Below are 17,852 nucleotides of genomic sequence, written 5' to 3' on the forward strand. Positions count from 1 at the left end.
AGATATAAAAATGAAAGATGTCTTAAAATATGAATTTTCTTCTGTGCCTCCATCTATGTTTAAAGACGATGGAAACATGAGAGAGGTTGTTGGTATGTCTACTTTAATGAACATTATGAGTGTGTTGCAATCTAATAGAAGAAGTAAGCCACCGACACTAATAATCGTTGACGGTTGTGCATTGGCCTGTAGGAGGGTCTCTGTATGATTAACTGAAAAATTTCCTTGAAAAACTCACTGACATGTTGAAAGATGCTCATGTCCACCTGGTTTATGACAGATACTATGACTACAGCATCAAGAGTGCAACAAGAGCCAATCGTGGGAAGAAAGTATCAAGGAAGTTTGTGCTAACTGAAACGATACCACTTCCCCCACAAAATATAACGCTGTCCAATTACGACTCCAAGCGCCACTTGATATACAGCTTTTATGTATCTTCATTTCTCCAAATGTTTGTAATTTGAGAACTGTTTAGTTGTTACTGGACAAAATACTAAGCCATTTCAAGTACATAGGGGCAACCTCAGTCAGAGAACTGATTTAAAAACAAAACACGAAGAAGCAGACATTATAATGATCCAGCACAGCTAGCATCTGAAACCAAAATGAAAGAAAATTAAACTGTTCATGTTATATGTGACGACACTGATGTATTCGTGTTACTGTTATACTTCTACCATCGACTAGGTATGAAAAATGAAGTGTGTATGATATCGTTAAAACCAGGAAGGGCATCAGTAGACATCAAAGAAACAGTTTCAAAATACAAAAGGATATAATTTTAAGTTTACCGGCTGCTCATGCCCTGTCTGGCTGTGATTCTATTGCTCCATTCTATGAGATAGGAAAGAAAATAGTTCTGAAGTGTCTTCAGGCTGGTAAACAGTTAGGAAAATTGGGCCATAAAGAGAGTTGTATGACAGAGGTAATTAAAGAATGCACAGCATTGTTTGCTTCTGTTATGGTATTGAAGGTGCTACTGATATAACAGAAGTAGGAATTTCTCTTTGGGCAAAAAAAAAATTGGTCAAGCACAGCTACGAGCTCCTTCAATTGCTTCATTACCACCCAATAGGGACTGCTTTGCCGAAAATGTAAAACGGGCTCACTTTCAAACTATTTTGTGGTTATCTGCAAACAGTCCATTATTTCTTCACCCAGATCCAACATCATTTGGTTGGCAAGAAGATGAAATCGACAAAGTTTTTCCCATTGCCATTCCACAAAATACTCCAATTGCTCCAGACTACATTATAACAATGACGAAGCATTCATGCCGATCTAAACATTTCTTCATAACTATGAGATGTAGCTGTAGGGTAAATAATATTTCATGTAGTATGATGTGTCAATGCTTACATGAAGGGGAAAGGTGCTGCAATCCAAATACCAATATAGCTCGCATTGTAAATGAAAGTGACTCTGAAGAAGAATTTTAGCTTGATTTGTACTTTACAACTATGCAACCTTGAGCTCCAAGTAACAATATCATATATATCTTTTTTATATCAACTTCAGTACTATCCTTTAAACTGCAACTTTAGAAACTAATCATCTAATGTTAACATTTTAAACATAGTTTCTTGATTTCTTATTCAACGCATTACAATATATTTTTGTCAACTTGACTCAATAAAGCTTTAAGTCAACACGCTTACATGCATTTTTCACGAAAAATGACGTTGTATTCTGATTCCTTGACCTAAAAAACATATAAAAAGATGTATCACATGATAAAATCGCTCCAAAACTAAATTTTCACCTTTTTGAGCGCCATTTTGGACGCCATCTTGAATTACTCAAATTGCTCAAATCTGACAGAGTAGCATCAACCGGATATAAAATCTATACAACATAAGCATTCAAAAACAATGAAAAAATTTTATTCATACCTCAAAACAAGGTTACCCTATTTTTGAGCATTTGGCGCCCAGACTATCTATGAGGGAAGTAAACACATCCAACAAGACAAGCTTATTATGCTAAACCCAATGATCCCAAATATTTGGTATACACTTGATATTTTTGAAATTTTCGTGGGTTGGCCATGCCTTTACCCTCTCGCATTGTTTCCATTTTTGTTAGACTTCACATGAATTACAATCAAGTTTTTTTTTTTTTTTTTTTTCAATTTAAGCAAGAAAAGAGGGTTTTAAAAACTATACTTGAAACTTCCTTAGTGTGGTGTTATGGCTCCCCGGCGTTGTTTTTATATTATTGTTAGGACTTCAAGGAATAAAAAGATTTTTTTATATTTAGCTCTAAAAAAGGTTTCTTACTACTTTTAAAATTTTCTCAGGGGCCCCCCTTCTCATTGTTTTCCTTATTGTTAGACTTTGTATATATTGTAAGTGAATTTTTTTTTTTTGCATTTTTTTTCTAAAAAAAGAGGATTTTAACTATTTTTGTAATTTTCTCGGAGGAGTCCATGGCCCCCCTCCCTGGATCCGTCCATGCTTCTGAGACATAATTCTTCACTTTCGATAAAGTATCAGCGCACATAGCTCAAAACTATCTGCAGAAATGAAAATCAACATGCAGTGGGTAGGTAAAATTTTTAGTAAGAAATAAGAAAATGCCTTTTGCTTTCAGTCATGTATTCCTGAAAGCAATAATGAACATTTTTCATTAATTTATCTTCAAATTTTGAAGATAATAATTGTTTAAGATGAATACTATTAACAATTTTCAGCCAAAATGCACATATCTACAGCATATGTATCCGCGCACGGCGTGCGTCTATATTATCTAGCTGTGATTGTAGAGGTGCCACAACGTTCATAATTGTGTAGAAGCGTTATTTGGCTATTTCAACATTTCCAACAGTTTTAAAGTTGAAAAAAGTGCGAAAGAAAATATGTACAGCGGGGGGGGGGGGAGGAAATTGTCTCGCATTGATGTACTTAGTAACTAAAATGCATTTTTTTTTTTGCTGCTACTATATTTTTGTCTTCTGAAGAACATTCCGACAACTAAACAATAATCTGTATTTTACATTCCAAAGTTTCCTTAAATGAAATTTTAAGAAAATTTGGTCCGATAAAATGTTTATGGAAGCAAATCACTAAAAGAAGGCATCCATTTGCAAAAATTTAACCAGTTGGCCAATAATGATGATGAAAACTTTCACTAGAGCTTGAAGTCGGGGGTACAGATAATTTTACCGAGCTAAAATTTCCCCAAACTGCATTTGCGTTATATTTAAGACGATACTGTGTGGTAACACTTTGAAATCTCGCATATTATTGAGCATATGTGTTCGGTTCGCCTAATCAATGTCAATTTTCTTACGTAAAACGATCTGTAAAAATTCAAAGGCTTAACAAGTTTTAAAAAATCACTTTTCAAAGTTTATAATTTCTATAAACTGAGTAAAATGTATCTGCATGCGGGGGCGGACTGAGTCCCCCCCCCCTCCGCAAAAAAGGGATAAATAAATAAAAAATGAAAAAAAAGGTGCAGAGGTTTGGTTTGAAGGCATAAAAAAGGGGGGGGGGAGAAAGAAACGAAAGTTCACACGTTCGGGGGCGCAAATAAAATAAATGGGAGAGAAAAAAAGTTTGAAGGCGCAAAATAAATAAATAAATAAATTTAAAAAAATAATAAAAGTAACGGAAGGCGCACAAGTTGGGGGGTGCAAAAGAAAAAAAAAGAAAAACCTCTAGGGCACTCAGTTTTGATGCACCCCCCCCACCCAAAAAAAAACCCGGAGGAATAATTGAGGTTTAAGAGCACAAAAAAAAAAAATAATAATAAAGAAACAAAGTCGTACAACTTTTTACTTAAAAAAAGGCGCGCACGTTCGAAGGCATGAATAAAATAAAATGAAAAAAAAAAAAAAAAGTTTGAAGTCGCAAAAGAAAACAAAACCCCGAAGGCGTACCGAAAGATTGGCCGACAGGCCAATCCGCCCCTACCCTGCATGACATCGAAATGTTAAATTTAAGAATTGCTCTTCTTAATGTTGCACCCCTGCTTTAAGTTAATCATTGGTTTACAAAAAAAAATGTATATATATTTTTACTTTAATAATAAACTCATTAGTACAGTTATTTCTTCAGACTTATGGGCCTTATAGCACTTTGCTCAATATGTCTCGGGTTTCTTCAGAGTACAAATGAATCATTCATTTTATGCTGAAAAGAAACCAGAAACATTTCTGATGGACCTGAACCTCCAAATCTAGAAAATAGTTAGATATGAGTATAAAATTTTTATTTTGAAACTGAACAAAACCACAAGTAAATGATGTTTCACAACACAAATTGGAAAGGCAGAAAAGTTTTATTATACAAAATATTACAGAATATTTATGTCATTTCACCTATCTACCCAGTCGTTTAACTTTGTCAAAAAACAGTTCATAATCAGGTTTACTGAGAAATCGCTTTGGTGTACCACAAAGTTTGCAAGTCACTAATATATGTTTAGTATGTTTACCTGAAAACAAAAGAATAAAAATAAATAACAATTTCTTACTTAACTTTTTTATATGTACTTAAATAAATATAATAGTGCAGCGCGGTGCAATTGCAACAAGAGTTGCATGCCCCGTGGAAAACTTGTTAACTATTTCTGATGTAAATGCTATTGTTTATGTAGTTCTTCTATTTCTGATTATGCCTAGGCAGTTTGTCTTGGATCACTTGTTGAAGGGACAGGGAGGGACACCCCCTGGAAACATTGGTGCTGTAAATCCAAGTAGCTGGTCATTATCACAAATATTTATTCTTTACCTCAAATACTTTGCGAAATATAAGTCAAAACATCCATCCTTTCCTGAACAGACAGTCCCATGTACATGAAATTCAATTACATTGAACCTTTACATCTATTTTTAACCATAACTATCCCAAGGTACCCCCAGATGGGATACTTTATCACAAGGTACAAATTTACTAAATACATTTTGAAATTTTTTCTATAGCAGGTATAAGACTAAAACCTATTTAATAATAATGCTCAAAAGAATACCAAGTAACATTTTGACAGTAATAATATTTAATTGCTATGGATAAATCAGAAAAAAAGGGGGGGGGGGGGTGTCTAAGGTGAGACACTTTCCCCTGCTACAAAGATAAAATTAATTCATAAACATTGATTTCAAAAACAAATAAATTAGGGAAAAAATTTTATACTATACTTTTGAGCCTAACATCTGATGTAACTCCAGGTCTTAAAACTAGATGGCACTTTTTGCAAATTAGTCTTTTAATGTAAGGTCCCCTATAAAGAAATATTTAAGTTTATTAAGTTTAATTCAACTATTTGTTTATTTTTGAAAGGCATTTTATCAGTAACAATTTTATGAGACAAATAAGTAAAACAATTTTGTTTAACAATTTAAAAACATTAAATTTTTTAAAATACTTGGAGCAATTTACTTATTTATATATTTATTTTTTGAAGTATTGAAAGAAGTATTTGAATTGGAGTTCTAAATCTAAGCTTTTGAAATTACAAGTTTTTTTTTTTTTTTAATTTTTGACACAGTATTTGAAAAAGCTTTTAAAATGTGAAAAAAATAAATAAAGAAAGAAACTTGTTTAACATGGGATTGCTTCAATTCAGAATAATCTTAAGCTATAAGAAATGTTTTAACCTTACAGGATGTGTCACAGTTCCCTCTGAGGTTTGGAACACTTATTAAAACCAACAAATTACCAATACAGCAACAAACGTTGACTGGAATAGGGAAAGAAACATCTCAAGTTTTACGTGAAATACATCGCCAGCTCAGTCATTTCCAGCCGTGGACTGCAGTTTTGTGCTTATTAGCACTCATCAGCCCGGCATAGGAAAGTGACTGAGCTGGATATGGAAAACCTCTTAAAGAAGCCAAGAGTGCGAAACAAACTGGTAGCTAATATAGAATTAATCTTTGAGTTGAACCAAACCATTGCTTCGGTCACTCGTCTGGTCTGCTAATTCTATATTAGCTACCAGTTTGTTTCGCACTCTTGGCTTCCTTAAGAGGTTTTCCATATCCAGCTCAGTCACTTTCCTATGCCGTGCTGATGAGTGCTAATAAGCACGAATCTGCAGTCCACAGCTGGAAATGACTGAGCTGGCGGTGTATTTCACGTATTTCTGCTTTAGCCCTGGCTAATGGGCGGTAATTTACTGAATATCTCAAGTTTTGTTTCTAATGTTTTATATATTGATCTTTTGTATTGCAACAGTTATGAAGGCTAAAGTCTAATTCTTGGTTCATTCGCTGTAACATGTCATGATCAATGGTTGTTTATTTTGTAATAAAATTACTTCCTCCCTCCTCTCATTATCTGTCATCTGTTCCTAATTTCCCCATTAGACGAGATTCTTTGTCGTTGGATTGGACAAGGTCGCCTTCTTCCGTGGTTACTGCGCTCACCTTCATGTGGTTTTCTTTTAATGGGGCTACAGATTGCCTGTTTGTTCTCCCTTTGCCACCTGGTTTAAAGTCTGTGTCAGAAGATGGCACTAGACCCTGACTCATTTCAGACATGTCCATTCTCATGAAGTTGCAATACGATATGCAGATAAAAATTGAAGAATGGAATTTGCATATATGGTATTTGGTTCTAGAGCTTGATTATTTCACCTTGAAATTTAAGAAATTAGCCAAAGAGGTAAACCATTTCAATTAGAGATACGCTGAATATTTGGTTGTTTTGTCTACTGTATATTCAGCACACAAATCAAATATTCAGTTCGGCTGAGTACTTCAATATTCAGTCACTGAATAGTTAACAAATTTAAATGTTCAATAATTGGCAAACAAATTTTTTTTTTATACATTGAATGAAAGTTACAATATAGTACCACAGTACAAAATTAATTCAAATTGTTACTTATCAATTTCATTACATTGAAAGTAATTTTAATGTAAGTAAAAACACTCAAATGTTAAGTTTGAATTTTGTTGCTTTTCAGTACTTAAATCTTATGACTTGTTACATTAGCCTTCATTCAAATAATGACAGTAGCCAAAAATAAATCTCACGGGTGTTAAGTGAAATAAAAACATGAAGGCATTCAATCTATTACTACTTAAGATTAACTGCAATTTTTTTTATATAAAATATAGTTAAAAAATGAGGGAGGGGGACCTGGATATTTAACTTTGCAGTACTTTATAATCTCTTAAGTTTTAACATCGTATGAAATAATAATATTGTTTTGAAAACATCTATTTAAAATTAATCAATGTAACCAACATTTAACATTCCATCCTTTACACTTAAAGAGAAAAAAAATAAAAATATTTGGCAAAATGTTTAAATTTCATTCCTCAATTTTAATGATGATTTAATTATCTACTAATAACCAGCGAGCTTAACATAGCAGAAAATCACTTGAATAATTTCTAACATTTTAAGCATCTTTGATTTGTATTTGTATGTAAGGTAAATGCAAAATTTTTATGACATAGCATATTACCATGATTATTAGTTATCAAATCAGAAATCAGGAAAGAAATTAATTATCTATTCATGCAGAATTGCAGATAAACAAAAACCAAATTAACCATTCATTACATTAATTTGTCCCTGCTTTTGAAATAATTTCTTTTAAATTAAGAATCATACTTAATGTAGATAAAATTAAGATGCAATATAGAAATGCATTTACATTTCCCAAAACAGATTGATATTTTCTATTTTAAAATGGCATAAAATGTATTATAGTTCAAAAAATTGGGAACTGATGTGATATCAGGGGCGTAGCTAAGGGGGGGGTTTTGGGGACAAAACTCCCCCCGAAAAGTTAGTCTCAAAAAAAAAAGAGAAAAAGAAGAGAGAAGAGAAAGAAAAAAAAAAGAAAAGGGAAAAATTCCAAGCGATTATATATATATATATATATATACATATATTATATATATATATATATATATATATATATATATATATGTTTTATATATATATATATATAAGAAGTAACCCCCCCCCCCCCCGAAAGTCGGGTCTAGCTACGCCACTGTGTGATATACCCCACCCTTGGCGACTTTTTCCTGTTGGCGCCAAGAAAGCGTCGCCAAGAAAACGATGTATGACGACATATGTCATACATCGTTCTTAGCGATGCTTTTTTAGCGCCAACAGGAAAAAATCAGATAAAAAAACATGATCAAAGCACTTCAGAACACAATATATATAAAAACAACATAAAAGCACAACAAAAAACATCATGAATATATGCTTCAAAAATGTACAGGGCCGAGGTTTTTTGTAAACATATTAAAATACAATGAAATAAATTATTGTATTAATTACAAGTTGAAATTAATGCATTAATTGTTTTTTCATCATTTCTCCGGGATACGAGCCCTCGGTCTCATAGTACTTTCGTAATGAGACCTCGGCTCGCCGGCCCTGCCTCGGTCTCATTACGAAAGTACTATGAGACCTCTGGCTCGCCAGGACCTTGCTCCGCTCGGTCCGTTATCCCTCCGATTGTTAATATACATTACAGTCGGAGTATGGTCACAATTATGTATATTTATGTATATTATGCATATTCATGTGTATGTACACCCAAGGGTGGTTCCTTCCGTTCAGTGTACAATAATGACACAGTTTTAATTGTGAAATATGCACCATTATTGTGCAGATTTATTAATAAAATTCAACATTTTTAAGAGTACAACCGAAAGAACTTTCAATTGTTAACATAAAATTCAGTACCTAAAGGAGGCACGTTAATGTCTAAATAATTCGTGGCATCGATAAGAATTAACTTTTAGAACAAAATAACCGAACTATTTTTGTAAAATTAATTAACATACAGTAAAAATAAAGTTAAAAGCTACAAGAACCCCTCAAGGATTTGTAAAAAACAAAGAATTTCCGAAGTGAGAATTTTTATGTGAATTCTAAAATAAAGAACTTACCTTTTTATGGTATAAATCCTCACACTCAGTCCAAAACAAAACATCATCTGACAATGGCGCGTTACAGATACACACCACGTTGGAGTTAACTTTTAATTAACCTTCAAGTTTGAAGAAACTGGCATTTTTTAATGTTTTTACTTCAAAACACAACTACTGAATCTAAACTAACACAAAATAAGCATTCCTGTAAGGTATATTGCACAAAACAACACGTATCTCTCCTGCGTACCCAAGTAAACAAGTTCGAACAAGTTTGCCTTCGCGTTGCCAACCGCAGGTTAGTTTCACCAGGGATGCCATGCTTAAAAATTTATCGCCTCATTGGCGAGAAAAGTATTTCAATTTTGTGCAAAAAATCGGATGTCGCCAAATGGGGGGGGGGGGGTATATCACATCTGTACCAAAAATTGAAACAATTATTCGGTTCGGATTTTAACAGAATATTCGATATTTGGCATAATATGGTATTTGGTGCATCTCTCATTTCAATTTTGTGCGGTCATGGCAGATGCCTCATAGAACAGGTCATATTCAAAGTAAGTGGATAGGTCTCGGTTTTACCTTTCAGTCATTGATCACAGACAGCAATGCCTCTTATAGTTAACATGAAGCCCTTGCAAATAAGCTTTTGAGTCATTTAACTAATTGGGAACAAGGGATACACTTAACTTTTTACTGAGAAATTTTATTTTATAACTTCTACAAAAGCAAGATTTTTTATTTAAATAGATTTCGATGTTTTGACAACTAATGCAACTTTTTTGGTTGCAGTTGATTTACTCCTTGAGAACAAATGTTTAGAAATTGAAGAATTTAAAATTAGAAAATTCTACTTGTGGTTTATAAAGCTTTTTTTTTTTGAAAGACTGGAGCATTAATAAATAAAAAGTTTGCAGACAAATTTCACCAATTCATTTCAGTAAGTGGCATGTGTATCTGCAGGGGCGCACTCAGGATTGTTTCCTGGGAGGGGCTAGGAATTTTACAAGAAACCACGATAAGAAAAGTTAAAGCAAAATTAATTAAGTTTCCCTTCCCCGAAACAAAAGTTATCAGTCTACAATACATTACAAGAAGGGTTTGAAAATATCATATGATATTTTTGAAAATATCACGATATTTTGATATATATCAGATATTTCGATAGATATCTGATATATTCAATTAGCACAAACTAAAGTCTTCACAATAGTAAATGCATCCTCAAATCACTCTTTATTTTCTTATATTATAATTACAATATCTAGACTTTTCTTTCATTATTTATATCTAATATTTTATTTTACATTTCTATCAATTTTAATGGAGTTAATTTAACATTAGCTGTTTCACTCATTTTTCTCCTGTTAGCTACTTTTACTGTTATATGATTAAGAAATAAAAAATATACATTGGTTGGTGAACAGTCATAAGACATTTTCTTTTTCTCTGACAAATGTTTAATAAAAGGAATATTATATTAGTTTGTTTTTTAATGATGTAATAATACATCACAAAAATATAGTACATAACTTTTTGGTTATTTTTAACTATAAATGAACAATATTACTATAATTAATGTAATTTTTACATTGGAAATACCATAATTCAAAAATAAATATTGAAAATATCAAAATATCATAATATTTTCAAAATAAATATTGGATATATATTGACAGATATGTATTGGCGAACACTGATTACAAGTCCAAAAAAACGAATTTTAAAGAGCTCTATTGACATCAGAGAATAGACGGAGGTGAGCATTTCGGGAGCACTGTCTTGAAAATGATTTTCAAGCCTTAAAAACCAAATTTTAGGGATATTAATGGAAGATGGGGGGGGGGAGGGGGAGGCTTTCCCCTAGAGAAATTTCTCATTTGCTTTCAAAATCATAGACAATTTTTCATTAACTTCTAACACCAAAAACGGTTGGGATCTCCCCTGAAAATTCCTGAAGTTGAGGTTTTAACATACAGTTTTAGGCTATCTTTAGTAATGCTAGGTGAATGGAGAGATTTGGAACCCTCTCCGGAAATGTTTTAGAAATAAATTCGGAAAAACGCAATTGTAGGCTGTCATTAGTAATATTAGTAAAGAGAAAAAGTTCAGATTACCGTTGAAAAATATTCAAAATCTTTAATAACGCACGATTTAAAACAATTTTTCATGACGTTAGTAACTCAACAGTTCTTACTTGTTAATAAGTCCCCAAAACTCATTTTGGGCAATTTTTGGGCCAGTTAGAGGAGAAGAAGAGGGTAGGTGGAAATTTTTTGATTTTAAAGAAATTGAAAAAAATTAAAGTTATCTTTGATGAAATTAGGATGGCGGTTGGGGGATCAAATGTTTGCTCCTGGTAAATTTCCAAAATTCAAGGCCAAAAAACGTAATTACAGGCTTTCTTTGGTCAAGGGGGTATAAATATCTTTCATTTATTTTGTTTTTAATATCTAACCCAAAGCCAACACATTCGTGTTTCAGACTTCAATATAAATGCAATTTAAAGTTATCTATTGAAATACTTTAAACTTACTTTTTACACCCGGAAAGTCGCTACGGTGACTACTTTTTTAAAAGAATTTTTTCTCTTGCATTAAATTATACTTACAGTTTGGATTGAGTACGCTGGGACAACATTTTTATCATATGACCATATGAACAAATCAAACCAACATTGGATGGGCAGGCAATCAGCAAAGTATAAGCTGCCTAAAATACAGAAATTGAGCGAAATTACAGCTAACAATAGAGCTCACTAAGTAAGACAAGAAATAGACAGCATAACAAAAACCAATACCTCAAACATAAAACATATTCGTTCGTAATTATCTTGTCCTTTCACCTTCTTCCCCATGTCAGAAGTATTTATGAAACACAAAGGCTTGAAACAAATTTCATTTAAGTTTCAGAAACCTCTGAACGACTTCGCCGGCTAATGTTGTGTACACAAAAAGTTATAGTAGAAGTCTCTATTTTATTAATTTGCGAAGAGGAGGGCAAAATAATTTGGCGTACTAAAGTTTTAGCCATCGTTTACTTGAAATGAAGAAGAATATCTTTAAAAAAGCTCAACTTGTAACATCTTTGAAAATATTTATTTCAGTTTAATGAATAGGTTTTTTTACACAATTCCTAACACGAACTTCTGTTTGCTCATGTCGCTCGATCAAAAGAGAGGAGAGGCTTTCTTCGTGAGCTTCAGCACTTCAGCATGGCGGAGAAAGAGATAGAGCATTGAATTGAAATGCAACAATTTTTTTCCTGAGAAAGATGATGGATAAGCCTTTTAGAATTTTGTTGGATCTAACAGACTTACATGTCGAAGGGTTTAAATATGTTTGGATTAATGTGTCGCCTCGTGAACTGAAAACAATATCTGACTTGAAATCTGATTTATTAAAAAAATTGAATTTCGAAAGACATGATATTAAGCTGTTCGTCCGGGATGGTTTACTTCTGGATGAAGAAACAATTATTGTTCTTCGAGAGGATGACACTGTGAAGTTAGTCTAAACTGTTGTTATTACGAATTTTAATTTTTGTGTTATTCTATTCTGGTTGCATTTAGTAGGTATTCTTCATTTCTGCACTGAATTGAACCGTTTTTGCTCACAGTTGATTTTGAAACGGCCGAAAAAGGCGGTCTCTTTAATAAATCTTCAAATAGTTAACTTTTATTCTGGGGGACTTATTGTAACGTGGTACACTTGATGTATTTTCAAAATTTTTGGCCAAAAACAATCGGAACAAAATTTCATCTGCTTATCAGTCGTTGCCAAATACAATGTTGCTGAAATTTAAAATTAAATATTTAATTTAAAAGAGAAAAAGCTATCAAATCACTAAAATTTTCATGAAAGTGAAAAATAATCTGAAATAACTAAATAAATGAAGTTGTATGAAAACCGAATAAACTGTTACTACATTCACATAATTTCTAAATTTTCGATGGGGGGAGGAGGGCAAAGGAATCAAAATGCATAGTTGCATTATGTTTCCTTTCTTTTTTAAAGATCATTGTACAACATATTAAGATTTTTAAACCCAACAGACCAACTTCTACTTTTGCACTATTTATGACAGAACCAACATTTGATTCTTCAGAGTCAGTATAACTTGGGTCATCATCTTCTTAACTGTTGCTAATTTTAACATTTCGCATTCTAATGGAGCTACCGGATGATGAAAACTATTCATCTTCTTGTCTGAAGAAATACTGTCATAGTTTATTTTCTTTATGATGAAAAATAAACTGCAAATAATTATGAACTAAAAGAACTCCCTTTAGGAGAGGAATTCAATTTATTACGTCATTCACTAAAACAATAAAATTTGTTTCTGCATTAAAATGTACTTCAATATAACTGTACCAAGGTTTCTGCTATGGTGGTATTTTTCGCAAACTGCGAAAACGCTATCTCAATTGTGAAAATAAAGCAGTGCATTTTTGAATTTTTGTTCAAATAAAAAAATTAATTAAAAAAAAAGAAAAAAATGCATGATCCTAGAGAGGAAGCATTCATGGCAATAATCAACTTAATCTTTTCCAAATTTTAGCTACTAATTTTAGCTTTACTATTAAGTTTAGTAACACTTAGTCTTATCTAGCATTATGTCCCCCCAACAACTGCTTTATTAGGAGGAGGGGACTGTAATGTTCTAAAAGCCAATCATCTGTTTCCTTTTTTATTCTATGTTTAAGAAAAATAGCTGCTGTAAAAATAGTTGCTTTCTTCAAAGATGTCACAGATGAAATATGAATTTTATTTTCAACTGGAGATGAAACCCACTGAGGCATTTATAAATATATGAGAATGTAACATTTTAACATTTTGCTAAAATTTTTCCTACAATTTTAGCTTTTATGCTAAAGAACTTTTGAACACAGATTGAACCCTGAGCTGCACCATGTGATTTTCTTATAGGATTCATAGGACCTTTCCATTATTCATAGGATTTTTCCTCAATGTCAAAGTATTGAATTTTACTTATTAACCACAGGATGAACTTCCTAAGATTGCTTTTGTGTCTGTTAGGTTGTTTATTTTACCTAGCTTGAAATTTCCTTTTACGCTTTCAATGCTACGTAAAATAAACAACCATACAGGCAAAGAGGAAGCCTTCATTAATGCCTTAGCTCCTTTGCCTTTATTCCGTTGTTTCGAAGTAATTATCGTACTGTAATCACGATTTCAAGAAGAAATCTTTGGTTTTTGAATTAATACTATAAAAGCTTAAAAGTTATTACTTCTTTTCGTTTTTAATTTAATTGCTAAAATTGAACTTTCAATAAAAAAATCTTTGTTTTTTGCCGTTATACTATTTGTTGTGACCACAGATTATATAGGTTTTCTTTTCTTCCGACCTCAGTGATTCTTCAATTTTATAACCAAGTTGTATTCTTTTATGTATTTATAAAATTATGCTTTTTTTTTCTTTTTTTCTTGCATTTCACAGTTGTTTGTTACAAAAGTAATCTAAGATTTTTTTCGTTACGTACTGAAATCATTTGAATAGAGTTAACTTGTGTACTTGTGTAAATATTTTTTTTTTTATTTATTGTTAAAATGCTGTATTCATTCATTAAAACCTATGTTCTTGATTAGAGAAAAGCTCCCCATGAATGGATGTCAAATGGTTTCATCTGTTTTGCATAAATATGTCAATTAGTTATATAAGAATAACTACATTACTTCTATTTTTTCACTATTACTTGTTATTCTTGCAACAATTATTATACTGTGTGAAAACTTAGTTCAAAATAATTTCAATTACTTTTTAGTTCTATCATAAATACACATATGTTTTTAAGAGTAATTTTAATAGTTTCTTAAAATTCTTATGCTAAGTGGTTTCTGGAAATAAAGTTTTTTTTTTTTTTTTAATTTTTCTATAATCTTTCCATGTTGAAAAATTTAGTATACTGTTTTGTAGGTTCTCCCCCCCCCAAATTGACTTGATATGTTTTTTTTAACCATTTTATTAAAAAAAGTAGCATCTTTTTAAAATATATCTTTAGTTCAACAACTTTATACAACTTAAAACTTTTAAAATGCTGCATTTTATACAAACATACAATGGATTTCAAGTAGAGCAAAGAAAGAAAACCATTATCATTGGTAACGTAAATCAGGGAAATTTGGTGAACTTAATCAGGGAAAAGTCAGGGAACTTTTTTTCACAGTTCCTGTCGCCACCCTGAAGTTGTCCGCAAAAAAAAAAAAAAAAAAAAAAAAGGTTTTCGCAGAGAAAAAAAAAAGCAAAGCTGTCCGCAACTGTTTGACATTTATTTGCATGAACAGCTGAGGCAGGGAGAGAATAATGGCGCACGTGATTGCACATGATTGTTCCTGTTTGCTTGCCAGCCTCTGCTTGCCACACTTAACCAAAACAAAACATAAACTAAATCAAAACTATCTTTTTCAAATTGTTTACTGAAAAAGCAAATCTGAAATAAAAATAATGCATATCTCTATGTACAAAAAAAAAAAAAAGTCAGCACATTTCTGTGATGCAAGTAATAAGTAACTAACATAGTGAATAATTATGCTTGTTTGTTTGTTTTATCAATTTATCATATTGTTAGCAGTTAGTGTTGTATAAAGTTCTCTTAAAAAAAGTAATCTGATTGCATCCGATATGAGAATTGTACTTTTACTTTTTTTTTCAACCTAACTTCGCTTTATATGGAGGCAAATAAATGAAAAGTATTAAAACCATTTTAAGATTTTAAAATGAAATTCCATTTTTGTTTATGGGTCAAAAACTTAAATGCTGAATAGATGGTTTAATTTTAGTTTTGCTACAGCTGTGTCTTTAGATATTAATGATTGGTTTAACATAAGCTTCTAAAATGCAGTTCTAAAATAATTAAAAAAAAATTTTTATGAGCCGTTTTTATACTTTTGGAGCCTTCACTTTGAGAATTGCGATCTCTTTGCATCTGCTTTGAAAACCAAATTTTTTGAATTTTTAATGTTTGGTACGCTTTGCTAAGTGGTAAAAAAATTAATTCTCCTTTTATTTTTATTTAAATCACGAAATTTAGAAGTTTTAAAGTTACATTTTGATTTTTAAGAGTTTTAAAGAGTTAAATGCTCAACCACTGCTTTAATTTTATTTTTGTTTCAATTATTTAATGAAAATTAATATTATTAATAGAAAAAAGAAAAAACATCACAAAAAAAAAAAAACTCACTTGGAAATTTTGTTTTACAATCCCCCTCTTCCCCACTAAAAATTATTTGATTTTTTACAAAATGAATTGATTTTTCACAAATAAAATGGACGCTGTGAAAAATCCTGGACAGACTCCTGTTCAATAGCCAACACATGTTTGCAAATGTCAGGTGCCCACCAAGGACAGGGGGTTGGGGGTCATCAGATTGCACCATAGAAACTTTTAAGGGAAGGTAATTTGAGAAAAATTTTGGTCTCTCTGTGTGTGTGGGGGGGGGGTCTCATTCTTAAGAGGGTAGTGCTTCAAAGAATTTAGGAAGGTGCACCATTGTCATTTATTTAAAAGACTCGTTTATTTATTTTTTTTTTATTGAAACCATGCTCGAAATTTTACAGACAGACTATGAAGTTCTAAAAGCTTGTCGCAGACAGCTACAAAACTTTTTGCCACTGGGATTGAGACCACCAACTGCAGTAAGTGAGAGCAATAAAGCAATTTGTTGATTGCTTTGTAATAATAATTAGTTGACTAATACTAGGCATCATAAAATAAATGTTATTTCATGACACTATAATTCGGATTTTAATTTTTAGATGCAAAACTTTCCCTTTGTATATGTATATACATGTTTAATGATTTAATTTATTATTATTTTTGCAGAGTTCAGTATGAAGAACAGTCTGTCTTTTCTCATACCAGTGGAAATTGTTCCCTGGAGAGCAAATCACAAAAAACATTCCAAAAGCGAAGTTGTATCGAATGTTGTGAGGATAGTACTCCTCCTCCCAAATCTAAGAAGTATAAACGTAGTTATGCCTCTACTTTAGTTGAAAATGAAGACCTTGAGTTAGAGAACAAAAGCAAAAAGAAAAAGAAGCATAAAAAATCATTTGGCAGTCCCTCAGATATCCCTGAAAGTGTTGTCACCGCAGTGAATATTTCTGATAAAAGCCCCACAGATACTGAGAATACAACCATAACTTTAAAGGATTCGAAAACCTATGTAGAAAATCCAGATGAAATTTGCACCAATGGCGTAAATGTGTCTATGGTAGAAAGCAAGAAGAATGAAGAATTTACCACAGCTAACGAAACTGTGCTAAGTGAAGGGAAGCTGGAAACTAGCTCTCAAAAAAAGAAGCGAAAAAGGCATAGGAAGCGAAAGAATACTACTAATTTGGTTGGCTCTTATGCTCCTAGTCATGATGTGACTGATTCTCCCTCCACTAATCCTACTGAATTACAATCTGTTGCTCCAAGTACTTCTTTTGTGAGAAAGCATATTTTCTTCACTTCACCAACCCCTTGTCAAAATTCAGTTAATGAAGTTGAGTCGAAGAGTAAGGTGAACTTGGAATCAAATAAAAATGTATCTTCAAATGTCTGCTCAAAAAGTCCCAGTTTAAATGAAGATAGTTCGCAAAATTTATTGGAAAATACAAGCTCTTACCCAAAGATTTCTACCCCTTCTGTTTCAAATGGATACAACAATAAAAACTGGACTGTGTCTATGTTAGAAGATGAAATTTTAAACTCACCATCCCAGAACGTAAGTTGTTTTTGAACTAGTAACCTTTTAAGTTATGAAGTCGACAACTACTTTTATTTTCCCGATACTTTATTAAAATTCACTGTGTTTGCATAGCTTTGATTTCTCTGTTTTAGTTGTGCTTTTTTAGAAAATTCAAATCAAAAAAACATTTATTTTCATTTACACGGTTTTAGCGGCCCTGGGCATGTAATATTTTATGGGCATTAAAGTTTTTTTTATATACATGGTGGTTCTCAAGGGAAATCTAACGAAATGACTCA

At 31.9% G+C, this 17,852-nt stretch overlaps 2 protein-coding genes across 2 annotated transcripts in view; one reads left to right on the plus strand and one right to left on the minus strand.

Annotated features, from left to right (window-relative positions):
• Window positions 1–4,285: 4,285 nt before the first annotated feature.
• On the minus strand, window positions 4,286–11,806 carry LOC129234616 (uncharacterized). Its single transcript, XM_054868649.1, has 4 exons — window positions 11,658–11,806; window positions 11,469–11,569; window positions 5,147–5,229; window positions 4,286–4,443 (listed from the first exon to the last, which is right to left on the minus strand). The coding sequence occupies exons 1-4, from the start codon at window positions 11,712–11,714 to the stop codon at window positions 4,328–4,330; spliced, it is 357 nt and encodes a 118-aa protein (XP_054724624.1). The 5' UTR covers window positions 11,715–11,806; the 3' UTR covers window positions 4,286–4,327.
• A 281-nt stretch (window positions 11,807–12,087) lies between these two features.
• The window catches only part of LOC129234617 (coilin-like), a 39,827-nt gene continuing 34,062 nt past the window's right edge, over window positions 12,088–17,852 (plus strand). The window contains exons 1-2 of the mRNA XM_054868650.1: window positions 12,088–12,363; window positions 16,701–17,589. Coding sequence (XP_054724625.1) covers window positions 12,131–12,363; window positions 16,701–17,589 — 1,122 coding nt within the window. The 5' untranslated portion in view covers window positions 12,088–12,130. The remainder of the gene's footprint in view (window positions 12,364–16,700; window positions 17,590–17,852) is intronic.

This window comes from Uloborus diversus, chromosome 1 (assembly GCF_026930045.1).
Source record: "Uloborus diversus isolate 005 chromosome 1, Udiv.v.3.1, whole genome shotgun sequence".
Lineage (NCBI taxonomy): Eukaryota > Metazoa > Arthropoda > Arachnida > Araneae > Uloboridae > Uloborus > Uloborus diversus.

Excerpts from the sequence above, each read along its gene's own strand:
- LOC129234616 (XM_054868649.1), bottom strand. The coding sequence starts at position 11,714 with ATGGGGAAGAAGGTGAAAGGACAAGATAATTACGAACGAATATGTTTT. Across the intron at positions 11,570-11,657 it reads GAATATGTTTTATGTTTGAG|GCAGCTTATACTTTGCTGAT; the intron begins GTATTGGTTTTT and ends TCTGTATTTTAG. Across the intron at positions 4,444-5,146 it reads ATCAGATGTTAGGCTCAAAA|GTAAACATACTAAACATATA; the intron begins GTATAGTATAAA and ends TTTTGTTTTCAG.